Here is an 18,195-nt window from a genome sequence, read left to right as displayed (position 1 = left end):
AGCAGTATTCATTTCGAAGAAATGGTTCCACTTCACTTTTGTGCAAATGGACTATTTCAAATTCTTCCACAGTTGTCAGCAACATTCTCTTTGAACAATTTTTTCATTCTAATCTCATCTGTGCACTCGACAATTCAAATGTTTGTGTCTCTTCGTGTCAAGTCACAAAACCTTCAAGATTTGCATCGTTGTTGAACATCCAAAGTTCATCATTCGTTGCACACAATTTTTCAATTGATATCAATCTTCTTCAAGAAAGTGTCGAATCAGTTGGATATGTGAAAGGTGAAACTTCATCTTTGTTGATTGATTCGTCCATTTTTCAGAATATCGTCCTTTGTGGAAGAAAAATGTTTGAGATTGAAGATTGTCATCTGTTCTCATATGAAAATTCAATTTTCAACAATATCACCAACGTTCATAACCAAATACATACAGGAAAAACTGATGGTCAGTTCACCATGATTGAGAAAAGCATGATGGAAAGTTGTGTTGCTTTCGCATGTGAAAATGCATTGGATGGAACAGTGATGAATGGTTTGAAGAAATCAAAAGAGTTGGTGTGCAGAAACGTTTCGTTCTTGAACAACATCAACAAACTCATCAATTACGACAAACAAACAACAATTCACACCTCCGACACAATCAATATGACAAATTGCGAATGGATGGACTGCACCTCCGCAACAGATGGAGGAGCCATTTGCATATCAGGAAACAGCGCTTCAACACTGACTCTTTCATTGTGCTATTTCAGAAATGACACTGCGCAGAGTGGGCGAGGAGGAGCAATATGCACAAAATCAATCTCACAAATCTCAATCAAGCATTGTTTCTTTCTCTGGTGCCAAGCTCCAGATCAATCTTTCAATGAAGCCGGAGGAGCAATTTGCATCTTCAATCCGCAAAAAACTTACACTCTTGAAAACAGCTCATTCAAAGATTGTTACGTTGGAAATGATGGAGGGGGCTTATCAATTGACCGAAAAGAAGCTCAAATAAACGGGGATCAGATCCTTGATTGTTCATTCGTTAATTGCACAACTTCAAATGAATCAACACCAGTTGGAGGAGGAATTCAAATGTGGGATATGTCAATTTCTCCTCTCATTAGCAATTGCTTATTTGCAAATAACTATGCCATGAATGGAGGAGGTGGACTCAGCTTGAAAATTACATATCAAAATAAAGAAATCAATTTATTTTTTTGCTTTTTCCATAATAATGTCGGGATATATGGGGGATGTGATGTGTTATTAGTATCCCAACAAGAAAATACAATCGACAAATCTTGTCGATCAACTCGCCAAACTGGAATACGAGTGAGTACAAACTATGCCACAACTTCAATAACTGATCGAAGTGAATGGCTTCAGAATGAAGGAGGAAGGATCAGATATGTGGGATCGAAGCAAACTCAGGAGAATGCAAGAGATGCATTTGTATGTGGCATCAATGAAAGCCATCCCTGCAACACAGTCAGCCATTGCCTGACACAGATGATTCCAGGTGTTGTGAAAGACATCAAAATACTGGCAGGAACAATTGTCGAAACACAAAGTGTGGATTGTGGTGTCAACACATTCACAATATGCGGGCAAAGTGATTCGAGCACAACGATGCAAACAGAATTTGGAACAGCAGGCTTGTCTCTTTTTTCGGTCTCAGCAGGCACATTGTCTGTCAGCGACCTTGCTCTTGTGCACGACCCAACACGCCAGAACAATTGCAGAACAAGGTTGTTCGAAATATCAGGCGAGGGAGAAATGGATGTGAGCAGGCTGAACATATCGGCTGGAAGCGCACCCCAATCTGGTACAGCTTATTCCACAGAAATGGTTTGCATGCAAAATGGGAGGATGAGCATGGATCATGTGAGTTGGGCAAAGACGGTTTCCATAAATTCACTGTTTTCGCTTTCTTCAACAAGTGCTGTTTCATTGACACTTTCGGAGTGTGACTTTGTTGGGATTGAAAGAACAACCAGCGGATCAGCAGTGATATCGTTATCCAATGGCATGGCAACTATTGATTTGAATTCAAGTGTATTTGAAGGGTGTGGGAGCACAAGTTCAGAGAACGGAGGATCAACAATGCTGTGTGTTGGGGATGCAAATGAAGTGAATGTGAAAGACGGGTCGTTTAATGGCTGCTTTTGCTCGGCATCCAACGGACTTGGCGGAGGAATCCTTCTTCAATTATTAACTGAAAACCCAGATTTCTTGATTTCTTCCTCCTTTGGCACAAACACAGCCAAGTGGGGAAATGACATCTTTGTCACTTCTCCAAATCTGGAAGAAACTGCAAAGTCACAAAAAATCATATGTGTCACAGCCTCTTTGGATTCTCTTGACAAAGTGAGAGGATATGATGGTGGAAACAACAGTGTTGCCATCCCTCTGTGCATCTATCTTCTTCCCACACCAGAAGAAATACATGTGAGTAATACTGAGGCATCCAATCACTCGCATTGCGGAATTGTCCAATTCCCTTGTTTGACCTTGAAGCATTCACTCACAAGGCAAACAGAAACAAAGAAAGTTGTTGTGAATGGAATGATTTTGATGAGCGAAGAATTGGCCTTTGCTGATCAGAAGCACAGCATCCGAGGAAATGATGATGAAAGTGGTTGGACAGTCTCTGATTCAAGTGAAACATCCAATTCATCGATGATTTCAGCAAGTGTTGAAACAGAATTATCAAAACTCATCTTTTCCCTTCCTCCTTCTCTTTCACATTCCACTTTCATTTCTTCTTCTTCATCATCAATGGCCATATCACGTTGTTCTTTAACCCTTCAAAGTCCTTCATCTGAAATTGCATTTGTATTCTTGTCTGTTGACTCGGGGATGTTAGCAATCGATACATTCTCGGCTTCGTCAATCACTTTGAAAGAACATCCATTGATCTCGTTGTCAGGAAGCAGCACAGAAGCAGAATTAATAATCACTCCGTGGTTGAACATGACGAATTGCCATTTTACAGAAATAGAAAGAGCAACTGGAAATGGAGGCTGTGTGAACATCGATAATAGCAATGATGAAAATTCAAAAACACAAATTAATATCGAAGAGAATGTTTTTGATGGATGCTTTGTGCTGGCTGATGGAAGCAGAGGAGGTGCTGTTTTTGCTCGGATAAAAGGGAATACTCAATTGAACATCATTTCATGCACTTTCACAAGATGCACAGCACCAGAAGAAGAAGGCAAAACTGGGCTTGGGGGAGGGATGGCACTGACATTGGTTGATGATGATTCTTCATTTTCAATATCATCCCCTGTTTTTGATGCAAGCAAGCCAAATGTTGCGAAACATGGAAGTGACCTGTTTGTCGAATCATCCAACTTGACAAAGAGCATCACCAACGCCTCTCTTCCATTTGTGCTCGAGCACATGGCAGATATTTCGTTGGATTCATTGAGCGGCTTTGATGGAAGCGATGCAACAAATGCCATTCCTCTGATCTATTTCTGGCAAACATTTGGATCAGAGATATTTATTGGGGGCAATGGAAAGGATGTGTGTATTTGTGGACTTTCTGATTATCCTTGCCTGTCAATTGATTATTCTCTGGATCGTCTGCCTGAAGGAAATGATAAAAGCATTCACTTCATTGGAAAAGGAATTCTCAAAAAAAGTGTTGATCTTGGTGATATTTCAATAAGTTCGGATAACACAGACATGTGCTCACTTGAGTGTCGCTCTTCTATTGAAGGAGCGGAGGATGAAGCAATGAATATTCTAGGCATCTCATATTTTGAATTGATAAGATTCGTTCTGCCATCTTTGTTTGCCACTGGTGTAAACAGTTTGATGCATGTCGGCTCCAGCGAAGGATCGTTGACTCTGAAAGACTGTTCATTCGCAAAAAATGAAGAAAGCGGAGAAGAAGATATGATTAACTTTGGCTTGATTAAGGCGGATGCAGGAAGTGTTGTTTTCGAATTTGTGACAATACAGTCGCTTTCCTTTTCCTGCGACATCGTATCAATAGCATCTGCTGCATCCTTGGCATTCAGAAACTTGACAATGAAAAACATCCAGCTGGAAGGCGGAAGCGGATTGTGCGTTGCAAGGGCTTCAACTGGAGGCGAGAATGTGAATGCTGAAGCCGATGAAAGTGTTGTGGTGGAGTGGAGCACACTTGAGGAAGTGACCCAGAGTGCAGCTGGCGACATCGCAATGATCCGAAGCACAGGCATTGACCCAACAAAAATGGTCATCCGCAACACAACAATCAAAAAATGTGGTGGTTCTGGATGCAAAAATGGAGGGGCTGCTTTGTTCAGACTGAACGAAGGAGGGTATTTTGACTGCTTGTTTTCTTCAATCACCGACTGCTTCTGCTCATCAACTGGAAGGGGCGGAGGCTTGTTTTTGGAATGCACGTCTGCGGCTGCCGAGCCAGCAGCATTTGTGCTGTCGAACATCACGTTCAAGGACAATGCTGCATATAGGGGAAGAGACGTGTATGTGAAGTGCCGCTCGATAGAAGCACAGATCGCAGATGGGCAGTTTTTGCTGGACTTCAGAGCCCCATTTGTGAAAGACCTCGCAATATGGGGATGCACCTCAGACATGTATCTGGACGAGGAAGATCTGCTGAAGAGAATTGTGAAGTACCAGAGCGAGACGGTGTTTGTGTCTTCGGCTGGGGACAATCACGAGGACAGCAAGCAGTGCGGAGGGCTGGATGGGCCATGCAGCACGCTGAGCGAAGGGCTGCTGCACATCATTCCGTCATTATTCTCCCAGCTGCTGATCTCCAGCCGCACCGCCATCTTGAGCAGATGCAATGTGCTGAATGTCACCATCCGCTCGCTCGAATCGCCTTCGCCGGCACAGGTGTTCCTCAACTCAACAATCCCACATGGCAGCAGCGTTATCGCAACCTCAGAGAAAGTCCGGATCGAGAGCTTGTCGTTCTCTGTTGGCTCCTCCTTTTCGTTTTCAGGAGGAACATTCATCAGCGAGACAAATGGGCAGCTTTATCTTTCGTCAGTCCTTTTTGCATCTGAAGTGCCTTCAAACAGCATCCATCCCATTGCCTTCAACTCGGCTCTCCTGAGCGTTGAAAGCGGGCTTCTGCTCATCGATAATTGCAACATATCGGAAATTTCATTTGAGCAGCCAGTGTTCCGGCTGACTGGCAGCAGCAAGGTGTCTTTGGAAAAAGTGGGTGTGAAGCAGGTTGAGTTGTCGTCCAATCTGTTTGAAGTTGGAGAGTGTGAGAGTGTGGTGATTGATGATGCAGCGGTGGATGGAGTGAAGTCTCGCAATGGCAGTGTCATTTCCGTTTGCGAAGATATGTCGGGAGTTGTTTCCTTTGGCAGTTCTTCCATCAGAAACTTCAGTCGTGACTCTTTTGGTGCATGCTTCCTTTCGTCAACCTCGCCTTCTGCCCGGATAAACCTGTCAAACTGCTCGTGCTCAAATTGTGTGTCGTTGTCGAAAAAAGGGAGCATCGTGGATGTCAGCAGGGCGCTTGACATTTCGATGCACATGTGCGAGTTTGTGGGGAGGCAAGCAATTTCCAGCAGCGAAGAGAGTGTCTGCAAATGGAATGGATCGCTCATCCAGTTGTCGCGTGCAGCAGCACTGATGAAGGATGTGACAATATCGAATTCGTCATCAGGCGGATTGTCGTTGGCAGCAGGCAACATGACAATCGAGAAAGGCGAGTTTAATGATAACAGCCCCTCGATGCCGAAATACCCGTCACTCCGCCGGAACATCTTCTGCTGCGATTCGGCTTCGTTGGCAATTGGCAGCTTGAAAGGCGGGGATGGCGTGAAGGACAACACTTCGTTGTGGATCATGAGCGAAGACTGCAGCCTGAAGGGTGCTGCACAGGAGCGATCCTCCCCGTTTTTCATTCCTCATCTGGAATCAGCAAGTCTGGCTGAATCTGGGAGCAACGCTGATATCAAATTCACAGGATCGCTTTTCCTGCCGTGTGATCTATCTTTCAAGTTGATATGCACAATCAACGATGTGGAGTTGGTCGAGCGGTATCCATTTGACGAAAACAGCTTTGCTTCTGAAACAGAAGTTGTTGGAACAATTCCATCAGCAAAGTTAACATCAGATTCCGATGGGTCAGAACTCTCCACGGCAATTGTGTTTGGGAGATCTTCAGCTTCGACAAAGTCATTCATTCTGAAGAACAGGAGTGAGTCTGAACAAAAAGGGGGCGAAAGATTAGTCGAAGGTGGAAACGAAGGAAAATCTTATTTATTATTGATTGTTATTATTATGGCTGTTGTTCTATTGATTGTCCTTGCTGTGTCTGTTGTATTCATTGTTCGATGGAGAAGGGCAAAGAATGAGAACAAAGATCTGAGAGAGATTGTGAATGATAACATCAGAAAGGATCCAAAGGCGTTTGAGATGGTGACGATGGAGATGTCACCCGAGGAACAGTGGAGGAGAGCAGAGAATGAGGCAGAGAAGAAGAATGATGAGAGGATAAAGAAGAGAGTGTATGAGAAAAACTTGGGTCATTCAGAGTCATCAGAGCATTTGTTGAGTGAGAGTGGATCGACTGAATACATTCTTGGGAGAGATTTAGACAAGATTCCTGAATGGGCATTGGAGAAAGATGAGGAAGAGGAAATTCGAAAGCGAACACCATCGCCATCTATCTCATCCACTTCAACAACAGACACTTCGGACACAGATTCCACTTTTGTTCGAGGAGAGGATCTGTGCCCCACCACCTCATCGATGTCGAATCTGGTGGATGCGATGGCCTGTTCATCGCCTCACGAAAAGCTCATTGTGGATCTGAGGGATTCGCTGTTCATGCTATTGCATGGGCTGAATAAGACAAAGGAGATGGCGATTGGGAGTTTGAAGGAGAGGGAGCAAACAGCTGCTCAGATCCTGTTCTGGGTGGCCAATCTTGCGCTCCATTCCTTTGACGAAATGGAAAATGAGCTTTCCTCTTTGGCCAATCTCAGTCCCCACATTGTGCTGTTCTCGGAGCACATGGTCATCTGCATTGCCCTCCACTCAGACTGCTCGTCAGACTCTGACACTTCATCTGTCTCTTCAGCCTCCACCATTGCCACATCTTCCTCTGATGTTTCTGTGAAGAGCGAGAGATTCACAAAATCACCTCCTCCTTCATCGGCCTTTGAGGATGAGGATGACAACAGAAAAGAGTGCATGAGGTGGAAGGCGCCAGAGCTGCTGATCAACAAGAAGATGGGAGCAACAAAGGAATCAGTTGCCTTCTCCGTTGGGATGATGCTGTGGGAGTGTCTGACACTGAATATCCCGTTTGGAGAATACGAGGCAGAAATTGCGGGGCAGAAGATTGTGAATGGAGAACGGCCTTTCATGGGAATTACCGAAAAGAACCCATTTTCTGGCTGCATTCTGTCGTGCCTGGACAGCAATGCCCCGGCAAGGCCAACACTTGTCGGCCTCAAGCGCGAGTTCATACAGCACTTTCCTGCAGGCGCAGCTGTGCTCACGATGTCCGATTCAATTGGCTACGCTTATTCCAGCAGCAACGGCAGTCGGCACAAGGCTTCTGGGACAGAGTCCGAAGGGAGTGGCTCTGGAAGTGTTTTATAAAAATTGCGTTTCAGCAAAAGGATTGCAAAGTGCAAATGGAATCTGGGGCATTTATCAGGAATGGCAATGGCATTTGCATTTGTAGTCTGTTCTTATGCGCCATTAATAGGGGGGTGAATGGTTGTGTTGCTGCTTTTGTTGGGTGTGGCAAGAGGCGTTTTGCACCATTTTCAAAGCAAAAATGGAACTTTTTATTTATTTATTTGTTCGTTTTCTGTTTATGATTCTTATGGCTTGAAAGCACGCACCAACAAAGGCATGAAACATTTTGTCACAGGGTTATAAATAGAATTTGTGATACTTTCTGAAAAAAAAGGCATTAAAATAATAAATGATATTCAAAAGATCCAAAAACAAGAGTCGATTTTCACTCATGCAATTCACGCTTTGCGCATTTTGGAGAAATATTTCGAATGACTATTTGAAAGTGTACTACTTCTTTTTGTTATTATAGGCATTAATTTTAGTCTGATATGATGTTTTAGGAGATATTAATTTCAAGCAGATTAAAAAGTTAGAAAATAAAAAAATATGTGGGTGAAGTTTTTCATTTTTTTTAGAAATGCTTCATAATTCTTTTTATCATTTTTCAAATAACAATAAAAGATAAAGATGAAATCAATACAACATCACTGAAGGGAGAGATTTGTCGCGTCTTCTTTCGATAATCAAAGAAACGAATTAAAACAAAATAGTCTCACAAATGAAACAGATTGCATTGCAATACACTTTTATTCATTCAAAAGTTAAAAATGGATGTGAAAAACGTTTATATTTATTTGATTTTGAAACGAAACATTAACGTTTTTCCTTGCATCACAGCACATCGATCTGAAGAATATTTATTTAGCGATAACTTTGTGAAGCCAAAGCCAACAATCAGAAATTTTTCTGAACACATTTCAAGTTCTATTTTTCATAAAATTAATCTCTTTGTAAAATATCACCGAGACAAAAATGAAAAAGACGTATTTGAAAATAAAAGTTAAAAATGAAATTCTCATAAAATCCTTTACCATGGAATTTTATAATTTTTTTTTTTATTTTGTGAAAGTTTCTTTTCTGAGAAATGCAAAAAGAAATGAAAATTAAAACTTTTCAACAAATAACAATTTCTCTCATTAATTTTAAAGTTGAATGAGTTATTCATCATATTTCTCCAAAATGCGCAAAGCGTGAATTGCATGAGTGAAAATCGACTCTTGTTTTTGGATCTTTTGAATATCATTTATTATTTTAATGCCTTTTTTTTCAGAAAGTATCACAAATTCTATTTATAACCCTGTGACAAAATGTTTCATGCCTTTGTTGGTGCGTGCTTTCAAGCCATAAGAATCATAAACAGAAAACGAACAAATAAATAAATAAAAAGTTCCATTTTTGCTTTGAAAATGGTGCAAAACGCCTCTTGCCACACCCAACAAAAGCAGCAACACAACCATTCACCCCCCTATTAATGGCGCATAAGAACAGACTACAAATGCAAATGCCATTGCCATTCCTGATAAATGCCCCAGATTCCATTTGCACTTTGCAATCCTTTTGCTGAAACGCAATTTTTATAAAACACTTCCAGAGCCACTCCCTTCGGACTCTGTCCCAGAAGCCTTGTGCCGACTGCCGTTGCTGCTGGAATAAGCGTAGCCAATTGAATCGGACATCGTGAGCACAGCTGCGCCTGCAGGAAAGTGCTGTATGAACTCGCGCTTGAGGCCGACAAGTGTTGGCCTTGCCGGGGCATTGCTGTCCAGGCACGACAGAATGCAGCCAGAAAATGGGTTCTTTTCGGTAATTCCCATGAAAGGCCGTTCTCCATTCACAATCTTCTGCCCCGCAATTTCTGCCTCGTATTCTCCAAACGGGATATTCAGTGTCAGACATTCCCACAGCATCATCCCAACGGAGAAGGCAACTGATTCCTTTGTTGCTCCCATCTTCTTGTTGATCAGCAGCTCTGGCGCCTTCCACCTCATGCACTCTTTTCTGTTGTCATCCTCATCCTCAAAGGCCGATGAAGGAGGAGGTGATTTTGTGAATCTCTCGCTCTTCACAGAAACATCAGAGGAAGATGTGGCAATGGTGGAGGCTGAAGAGACAGATGAAGTGTCAGAGTCTGACGAGCAGTCTGAGTGGAGGGCAATGCAGATGACCATGTGCTCCGAGAACAGCACAATGTGGGGACTGAGATTGGCCAAAGAGGAAAGCTCATTTTCCATTTCGTCAAAGGAATGGAGCGCAAGATTGGCCACCCAGAACAGGATCTGAGCAGCTGTTTGCTCCCTCTCCTTCAAACTCCCAATCGCCATCTCCTTTGTCTTATTCAGCCCATGCAATAGCATGAACAGCGAATCCCTCAGATCCACAATGAGCTTTTCGTGAGGCGATGAACAGGCCATCGCATCCACCAGATTCGACATCGATGAGGTGGTGGGGCACAGATCCTCTCCTCGAACAAAAGTGGAATCTGTGTCCGAAGTGTCTGTTGTTGAAGTGGATGAGATAGATGGCGATGGTGTTCGCTTTCGAATTTCCTCTTCCTCATCTTTCTCCAATGCCCATTCAGGAATCTTGTCTAAATCTCTCCCAAGAATGTATTCAGTCGATCCACTCTCACTCAACAAATGCTCTGATGACTCTGAATGACCCAAGTTTTTCTCATACACTCTCTTCTTTATCCTCTCATCATTCTTCTTCTCTGCCTCATTCTCTGCTCTCCTCCACTGTTCCTCGGGTGACATCTCCATCGTCACCATCTCAAACGCCTTTGGATCCTTTCTGATGTTATCATTCACAATCTCTCTCAGATCTTTGTTCTCATTCTTTGCCCTTCTCCATCGAACAATGAATACAACAGACACAGCAAGGACAATCAATAGAACAACAGCCATAATAATAACAATCAATAATAAATAAGATTTTCCTTCGTTTCCACCTTCGACTAATCTTTCGCCCCCTTTTTGTTCAGACTCACTCCTGTTCTTCAGAATGAATGACTTTGTCGAAGCTGAAGATCTCCCAAACACAATTGCCGTGGAGAGTTCTGACCCATCGGAATCTGATGTTAACTTTGCTGATGGAATTGTTCCAACAACTTCTGTTTCAGAAGCAAAGCTGTTTTCGTCAAATGGATACCGCTCGACCAACTCCACATCGTTGATTGTGCATATCAACTTGAAAGATAGATCACACGGCAGGAAAAGCGATCCTGTGAATTTGATATCAGCGTTGCTCCCAGATTCAGCCAGACTTGCTGATTCCAGATGAGGAATGAAAAACGGGGAGGATCGCTCCTGTGCAGCACCCTTCAGGCTGCAGTCTTCGCTCATGATCCACAACGAAGTGTTGTCCTTCACGCCATCCCCGCCTTTCAAGCTGCCAATTGCCAACGAAGCCGAATCGCAGCAGAAGATGTTCCGGCGGAGTGACGGGTATTTCGGCATCGAGGGGCTGTTATCATTAAACTCGCCTTTCTCGATTGTCATGTTGCCTGCTGCCAACGACAATCCGCCTGATGACGAATTCGATATTGTCACATCCTTCATCAGTGCTGCTGCACGCGACAACTGGATGAGCGATCCATTCCATTTGCAGACACTCTCTTCGCTGCTGGAAATTGCTTGCCTCCCCACAAACTCGCACATGTGCATCGAAATGTCAAGCGCCCTGCTGACATCCACGATGCTCCCTTTTTTCGACAACGACACACAATTTGAGCACGAGCAGTTTGACAGGTTTATCCGGGCAGAAGGCGAGGTTGACGAAAGGAAGCATGCACCAAAAGAGTCACGACTGAAGTTTCTGATGGAAGAACTGCCAAAGGAAACAACTCCCGACATATCTTCGCAAACGGAAATGACACTGCCATTGCGAGACTTCACTCCATCCACCGCTGCATCATCAATCACCACACTCTCACACTCTCCAACTTCAAACAGATTGGACGACAACTCAACCTGCTTCACACCCACTTTTTCCAAAGACACCTTGCTGCTGCCAGTCAAGCCGGAACACTGGCTGCTCAAATGAAATTTCCGATATGTTGCAATTATCGATGAGCAGAAGCCCGCTTTCAACGCTCAGGAGAGCCGAGTTGAAGGCAATGGGATGGATGCTGTTTGAAGGCACTTCAGATGCAAAAAGGACTGACGAAAGATAAAGCTGCCCATTTGTCTCGCTGATGAATGTTCCTCCTGAAAACGAAAAGGAGGAGCCAACAGAGAACGACAAGCTCTCGATCCGGACTTTCTCTGAGGTTGCGATAACGCTGCTGCCATGTGGGATTGTTGAGTTGAGGAACACCTGTGCCGGCGAAGGCGATTCGAGCGAGCGGATGGTGACATTCAGCACATTGCATCTGCTCAAGATGGCGGTGCGGCTGGAGATCAGCAGCTGGGAGAATAATGACGGAATGATGTGCAGCAGCCCTTCGCTCAGCGTGCTGCATGGCCCATCCAGCCCTCCGCACTGCTTGCTGTCCTCGTGATTGTCCCCAGCCGAAGACACAAACACCGTCTCGCTCTGGTACTTCACAATTCTCTTCAGCAGATCTTCCTCGTCCAGATACATGTCTGAGGTGCATCCCCATATTGCGAGGTCTTTCACAAATGGGGCTCTGAAGTCCAGCAAAAACTGCCCATCTGCGATCTGTGCTTCTATCGAGCGGCACTTCACATACACGTCTCTTCCCCTATATGCAGCATTGTCCTTGAACGTGATGTTCGACAGCACAAATGCTGCTGGCTCGGCAGCCGCAGACGTGCATTCCAAAAACAAGCCTCCGCCCCTTCCAGTTGATGAGCAGAAGCAGTCGGTGATTGAAGAAAACAAGCAGTCAAAATACCCTCCTTCGTTCAGTCTGAACAAAGCAGCCCCTCCATTTTTGCATCCAGAACCACCACATTTTTTGATTGTTGTGTTGCGGATGACCATTTTTGTTGGGTCAATGCCTGTGCTTCGGATCATTGCGATGTCGCCAGCTGCACTCTGGGTCACTTCCTCAAGTGTGCTCCACTCCACCACAACACTTTCATCGGCTTCAGCATTCACATTCTCGCCTCCAGTTGAAGCCCTTGCAACGCACAATCCGCTTCCGCCTTCCAGCTGGATGTTTTTCATTGTCAAGTTTCTGAATGCCAAGGATGCAGCAGATGCTATTGATACGATGTCGCAGGAAAAGGAAAGCGACTGTATTGTCACAAATTCGAAAACAACACTTCCTGCATCCGCCTTAATCAAGCCAAAGTTAATCATATCTTCTTCTCCGCTTTCTTCATTTTTTGCGAATGAACAGTCTTTCAGAGTCAACGATCCTTCGCTGGAGCCGACATGCATCAAACTGTTTACACCAGTGGCAAACAAAGATGGCAGAACGAATCTTATCAATTCAAAATATGAGATGCCTAGAATATTCATTGCTTCATCCTCCGCTCCTTCAATAGAAGAGCGACACTCAAGTGAGCACATGTCTGTGTTATCCGAACTTATTGAAATATCACCAAGATCAACACTTTTTTGAGAATTCCTTTTCCAATGAAGTGAATGCTTTTATCATTTCCTTCAGGCAGACGATCCAGAGAATAATCAATTGACAGGCAAGGATAATCAGAAAGTCCACAAATACACACATCCTTTCCATTGCCCCCAATAAATATCTCTGATCCAAATGTTTGCCAGAAATAGATCAGAGGAATGGCATTTGTTGCATCGCTTCCATCAAAGCCGCTCAATGAATCCAACGAAATATCTGCCATGTGCTCGAGCACAAATGGAAGAGAGGCGTTGGTGATGCTCTTTGTCAAGTTGGATGATTCGACAAACAGGTCACTTCCATGTTTCGCAACATTTGGCTTGCTTGCATCAAAAACAGGGGATGATATTGAAAATGAAGAATCATCATCAACCAATGTCAGTGCCATCCCTCCCCCAAGCCCAGTTTTGCCTTCTTCTTCTGGTGCTGTGCATCTTGTGAAAGTGCATGAAATGATGTTCAATTGAGTATTCCCTTTTATCCGAGCAAAAACAGCACCTCCTCTGCTTCCATCAGCCAGCACAAAGCATCCATCAAAAACATTCTCTTCGATATTAATTTGTGTTTTTGAATTTTCATCATTGCTATTATCGATGTTCACACAGCCTCCATTTCCAGTTGCTCTTTCTATTTCTGTAAAATGGCAATTCGTCATGTTCAACCACGGAGTGATTATTAATTCTGCTTCTGTGCTGCTTCCTGACAACGAGATCAATGGATGTTCTTTCAAAGTGATTGACGAAGCCGAGAATGTATCGATTGCTAACATCCCCGAGTCAACAGACAAGAATACAAATGCAATTTCAGATGAAGGACTTTGAAGGGTTAAAGAACAACGTGATATGGCCATTGATGATGAAGAAGAAGAAATGAAAGTGGAATGTGAAAGAGAAGGAGGAAGGGAAAAGATGAGTTTTGATAATTCTGTTTCAACACTTGCTGAAATCATCGATGAATTGGATGTTTCACTTGAATCAGAGACTGTCCAACCACTTTCATCATCATTTCCTCGGATGCTGTGCTTCTGATCAGCAAAGGCCAATTCTTCGCTCATCAAAATCATTCCATTCACAACAACTTTCTTTGTTTCTGTTTGCCTTGTGAGTGAATGCTTCAAGGTCAAACAAGGGAATTGGACAATTCCGCAATGCGAGTGATTGGATGCCTCAGTATTACTCACATGTATTTCTTCTGGTGTGGGAAGAAGATAGATGCACAGAGGGATGGCAACACTGTTGTTTCCACCATCATATCCTCTCACTTTGTCAAGAGAATCCAAAGAGGCTGTGACACATATGATTTTTTGTGACTTTGCAGTTTCTTCCAGATTTGGAGAAGTGACAAAGATGTCATTTCCCCACTTGGCTGTGTTTGTGCCAAAGGAGGAAGAAATCAAGAAATCTGGGTTTTCAGTTAATAATTGAAGAAGGATTCCTCCGCCAAGTCCGTTGGATGCCGAGCAAAAGCAGCCATTAAACGACCCGTCTTTCACATTCACTTCATTTGCATCCCCAACACACAGCATTGTTGATCCTCCGTTCTCTGAACTTGTGCTCCCACACCCTTCAAATACACTTGAATTCAAATCAATAGTTGCCATGCCATTGGATAACGATATCACTGCTGATCCGCTGGTTGTTCTTTCAATCCCAACAAAGTCACACTCCGAAAGTGTCAATGAAACAGCACTTGTTGAAGAAAGCGAAAACAGTGAATTTATGGAAACCGTCTTTGCCCAACTCACATGATCCATGCTCATCCTCCCATTTTGCATGCAAACCATTTCTGTGGAATAAGCTGTACCAGATTGGGGTGCGCTTCCAGCCGATATGTTCAGCCTGCTCACATCCATTTCTCCCTCGCCTGATATTTCGAACAACCTTGTTCTGCAATTGTTCTGGCGTGTTGGGTCGTGCACAAGAGCAAGGTCGCTGACAGACAATGTGCCTGCTGAGACCGAAAAAAGAGACAAGCCTGCTGTTCCAAATTCTGTTTGCATCGTTGTGCTCGAATCACTTTGCCCGCATATTGTGAATGTGTTGACACCACAATCCACACTTTGTGTTTCGACAATTGTTCCTGCCAGTATTTTGATGTCTTTCACAACACCTGGAATCATCTGTGTCAGGCAATGGCTGACTGTGTTGCAGGGATGGCTTTCATTGATGCCACATACAAATGCATCTCTTGCATTCTCCTGATTCTGCTTCGACCCCACATATCTGATCCTTCCTCCTTCATTCTGAAGCCAATCGCTTTGATCAATAATATCTATATGAGTTAAGCTCACTCTATTTGAAGAGTTTCTTGTTGAAAAACAGCTAATGTCAATGTTGTTTGATGTTGAACCGAACAAAACAATATCATGTCCACCTTTTAAGCAGGTGTTTTTGTGGAAAAAACAGAAATACAACAATATTCCATTGTTATTTTCATTTATCTGCTGACTAACTGCTCCTCCTCCACACTTTGAACTGCAGCGGAGAAAAATGCAGTTTGAAATAATGACTTTGTCTGTTCCAAACCAATGTTCAAATGCTCCACCAGTTCCATCAGTGGTACTATTTGCTTGGCAATGTTCAAACATTGAATCCGTTATGCAATGTTTTTGTTTCTTTGTCATCGTTGGCCGAAAATTTATTGCTCCTCCATCGTTTCCAGATGAACAGTTTTGGAAAGAACAACAATCTACAAGTGATTGGGTTTGAACATTCTCTGCCATTATTCCTCCACCACCACCATCATTATTTAACATTGCACATGTGCATTGAGAAAATGATGAACACTTAACAACACATTCAGCAATGTTATAAGCATAAATTGCGCCACCTCTTGTCACAGAAGCGTGACATCTCGTGAAAGATGAATTCTCAACTGTTAAAGTTGCTTTAGAATTCTCATGAACAAATATTGCTCCTCCTTTTTCTTCTGTGCAGTCCACCCATTCGCAGTGTTTGAAGGATTGAGTTTCTGTTGTGTTCACTTTTTCTTTCAGTTCATAATTATCAACTCGTGTCACAAATGAAAATGAGTTGTTTCTGAATAAACACATTCGAGAACAATTTTCATCACCGGAAAAGCAAGAATAGAAAATGTTGGAAGGGGTTGAAATTGCAGCACAATTATCCACCAATTGTGAACAACATGTGTGTTTTGTTTTATGGTTATCTTTTGTTATAGAATTAGATGAGATATTGGAAAAGTGGCAATCACCAACTTCCACACTTTGGCACAACTCCGAATACAGAAAATGAGATGGCGATGAAACAATAAGGTCTGAAAACACAGAATTCTGAAGAACAAGAGAGGATTTCTCACTTGATGTTTCAATTAGACTTTGAATATTTGAATGTTCTTGAGATACAACACTTAAGTTATTCAAACAAAGAGACCCTCCTTGAAGCACAAACAAAGAAGATGACGAAGTGAAGAAAACACAGTTTGTGAACTTCATTGAAGAATGTTTGTCGATTGTTACGGCTGGAGAACAGAATGTCTTTAACACCAATGAAATCATTTCAACAGAACTGTTCGAGGAGATAAAAAGTGAATTCACCATTGAGCATGTTGTTTTCAGAGATGCATTCACAGCTGGATTAACTTTCACAACTTCACGATCTTTGAAATCGATATTTCTGCAAGTGAATAAAGAAAAGCAATAGCACATGAAATGAATTTACAGATAAGAGAATTTTGCAAACTGGTTTTTACTCGTCACAAGTTCTTTGTTCAACTTTTTGATAATCAAATTTTGTTCATTTTGAGTTGTTTCAAAAAGCAAAAAAAGTGTTAACAAAATGAGAGAATGAAGCATGAATGAAAAGATCTATAATATTTAATGTTGCACTGTGATCAGACCTTTATCTTTAAAAATCAAAATTTTTTGATTTCGCAGAATTTGCAACTTGTATATTTGAAAATAATCAGGAAAAAGGGAAGAGAGAGAGCGAGCGAGTGAGTGTGAGTGAGTGAGTGATTTATTGAATGAATGAATGAAAAAGTTTTTATATTCAACTTTGTTTGAATTATTAAAAGTGTTAATAAATTGGGAAAAGAACGCTTCATTCATTCAATGAAAGATATTGATTTAAAAAACTTGAAAGTCTTTAAACTTCTTTTTTTCTTATAATTTTTTTATTTTCGTTTTTTCAACAAATAAAGATTTTTGAAAAATATTCATCAAAATGTGGTGAGAGTTTTTTATTTATTATGACCATTCGAATATTTTTCGTTTTATACCTTAGCATATCTCCTTTTAAAAAATCTTTGAAAATTATTAAAAAAAGATTCAGATAAAAAAAGAGGTTATTGATAAATATTGCACCAAAATAATTTGTCGATATTCAAACAAATGTTTGATTTCATTTATGATTTATCAAATATTCGAATGAAAGTAACAATATCATTGAAGAATCTGTGAAATTGTGAAAGCAACCTCAAACTTTATTTCAAAAAAATAAATCTTTTATCTTTCTAAATGAACACTCAAAACATTTTCTTTTGTGAATTAAAAAACTTAAAAAATTGCTTGCGTCTGAGCTTAGATTCATTGATAGGAACAGCGTCGAATACCCAAAAAAAGCGTTTATGAAGAGGAGTTAAATGGAGCTGGCCAGTCAAACGCTTTTTATAGCTTTGCCTCAGCAAAGCTTGTTTTTGAAAAACAAAGAATTTCCAATATTTTTGCATTAACTTGCACTCCGCTCTCTTTAAGTTAACAATAGGAGCGAAAATTGTAAGTGGAAGAATTGTTGGCTTCTTTAATTCTGTGTTAATTCCATTTGTTTTGCTTGACAGTTGCATTTTATCTTTTTGTTCAAGTACGAAAAAAGGGATATCTGACGCTTCCATCTCTTCCATAAAGATGTTAAAAGGGTTTGAAAATTTCATTTGATACTGTTTTGTTGAATGATCGTCAACTTGCGAATTACTATACTGGGGAAAAGAGCAAAAAGAATGGATATCGTTGTATTTGCTTTCTACGATTGAGCCATCTGAAAATTGTCTTATGAAAGAATTTTGGTTTTGTAATGATGAAGATTTACTGTTCAACTTATGAAAACGTGCTTTTGTAAATTTTTC

The 18,195-nt window shown here is 41.9% G+C and overlaps 4 protein-coding genes across 4 annotated transcripts; 1 reads left to right on the top strand and 3 right to left on the bottom strand.

The window, feature by feature from the left end:
- Nucleotides 1-1,499: 1,499 nt before the first annotated feature.
- MONOS_16242 (uncharacterized protein) lies at nucleotides 1,500-7,811 on the top strand (the record flags this gene model as incomplete). The annotated part of the gene is made up of 1 exon (XM_067869155.1): nucleotides 1,500-7,811. One exon carries the CDS (start codon nucleotides 1,500-1,502, stop codon nucleotides 7,584-7,586), a length of 6,087 nt encoding a protein of 2,028 aa, XP_067729727.1. The 3' UTR covers nucleotides 7,587-7,811.
- Nucleotides 7,812-9,145: 1,334 nt separating this feature from the next.
- On the bottom strand, nucleotides 9,146-11,422 carry MONOS_17433 (uncharacterized protein; the record flags this gene model as incomplete). The annotated part of the gene is made up of 1 exon (XM_067870353.1): nucleotides 9,146-11,422. One exon carries the CDS (start codon nucleotides 11,420-11,422, stop codon nucleotides 9,146-9,148), a length of 2,277 nt encoding a protein of 758 aa, XP_067729726.1.
- Nucleotides 11,423-11,534: 112 nt separating this feature from the next.
- On the bottom strand, nucleotides 11,535-12,917 carry MONOS_17432 (uncharacterized protein; the record flags this gene model as incomplete). Its single annotated transcript, XM_067870352.1, has 1 exon — nucleotides 11,535-12,917. One exon carries the CDS (start codon nucleotides 12,915-12,917, stop codon nucleotides 11,535-11,537), a length of 1,383 nt encoding a protein of 460 aa, XP_067729725.1.
- A 149-nt stretch (nucleotides 12,918-13,066) lies between these two features.
- MONOS_17431 (uncharacterized protein) lies at nucleotides 13,067-15,232 on the bottom strand (the record flags this gene model as incomplete). The annotated part of the gene is made up of 1 exon (XM_067870351.1): nucleotides 13,067-15,232. One exon carries the CDS (start codon nucleotides 15,230-15,232, stop codon nucleotides 13,067-13,069), a length of 2,166 nt encoding a protein of 721 aa, XP_067729724.1.
- Between the last annotated feature and the right edge of the window lie 2,963 nt (nucleotides 15,233-18,195).

This window comes from Monocercomonoides exilis (genome assembly GCF_001643675.1).
Source record: "Monocercomonoides exilis strain PA203 chromosome Unknown scaffold16-1735695, whole genome shotgun sequence".
Taxonomy (NCBI): domain Eukaryota; phylum Preaxostyla; order Oxymonadida; family Polymastigidae; genus Monocercomonoides; species Monocercomonoides exilis.
The sequence above is the reverse complement of the archived record's forward strand: the minus strand, read 5'-3'. Positions and strand labels throughout refer to the sequence as shown.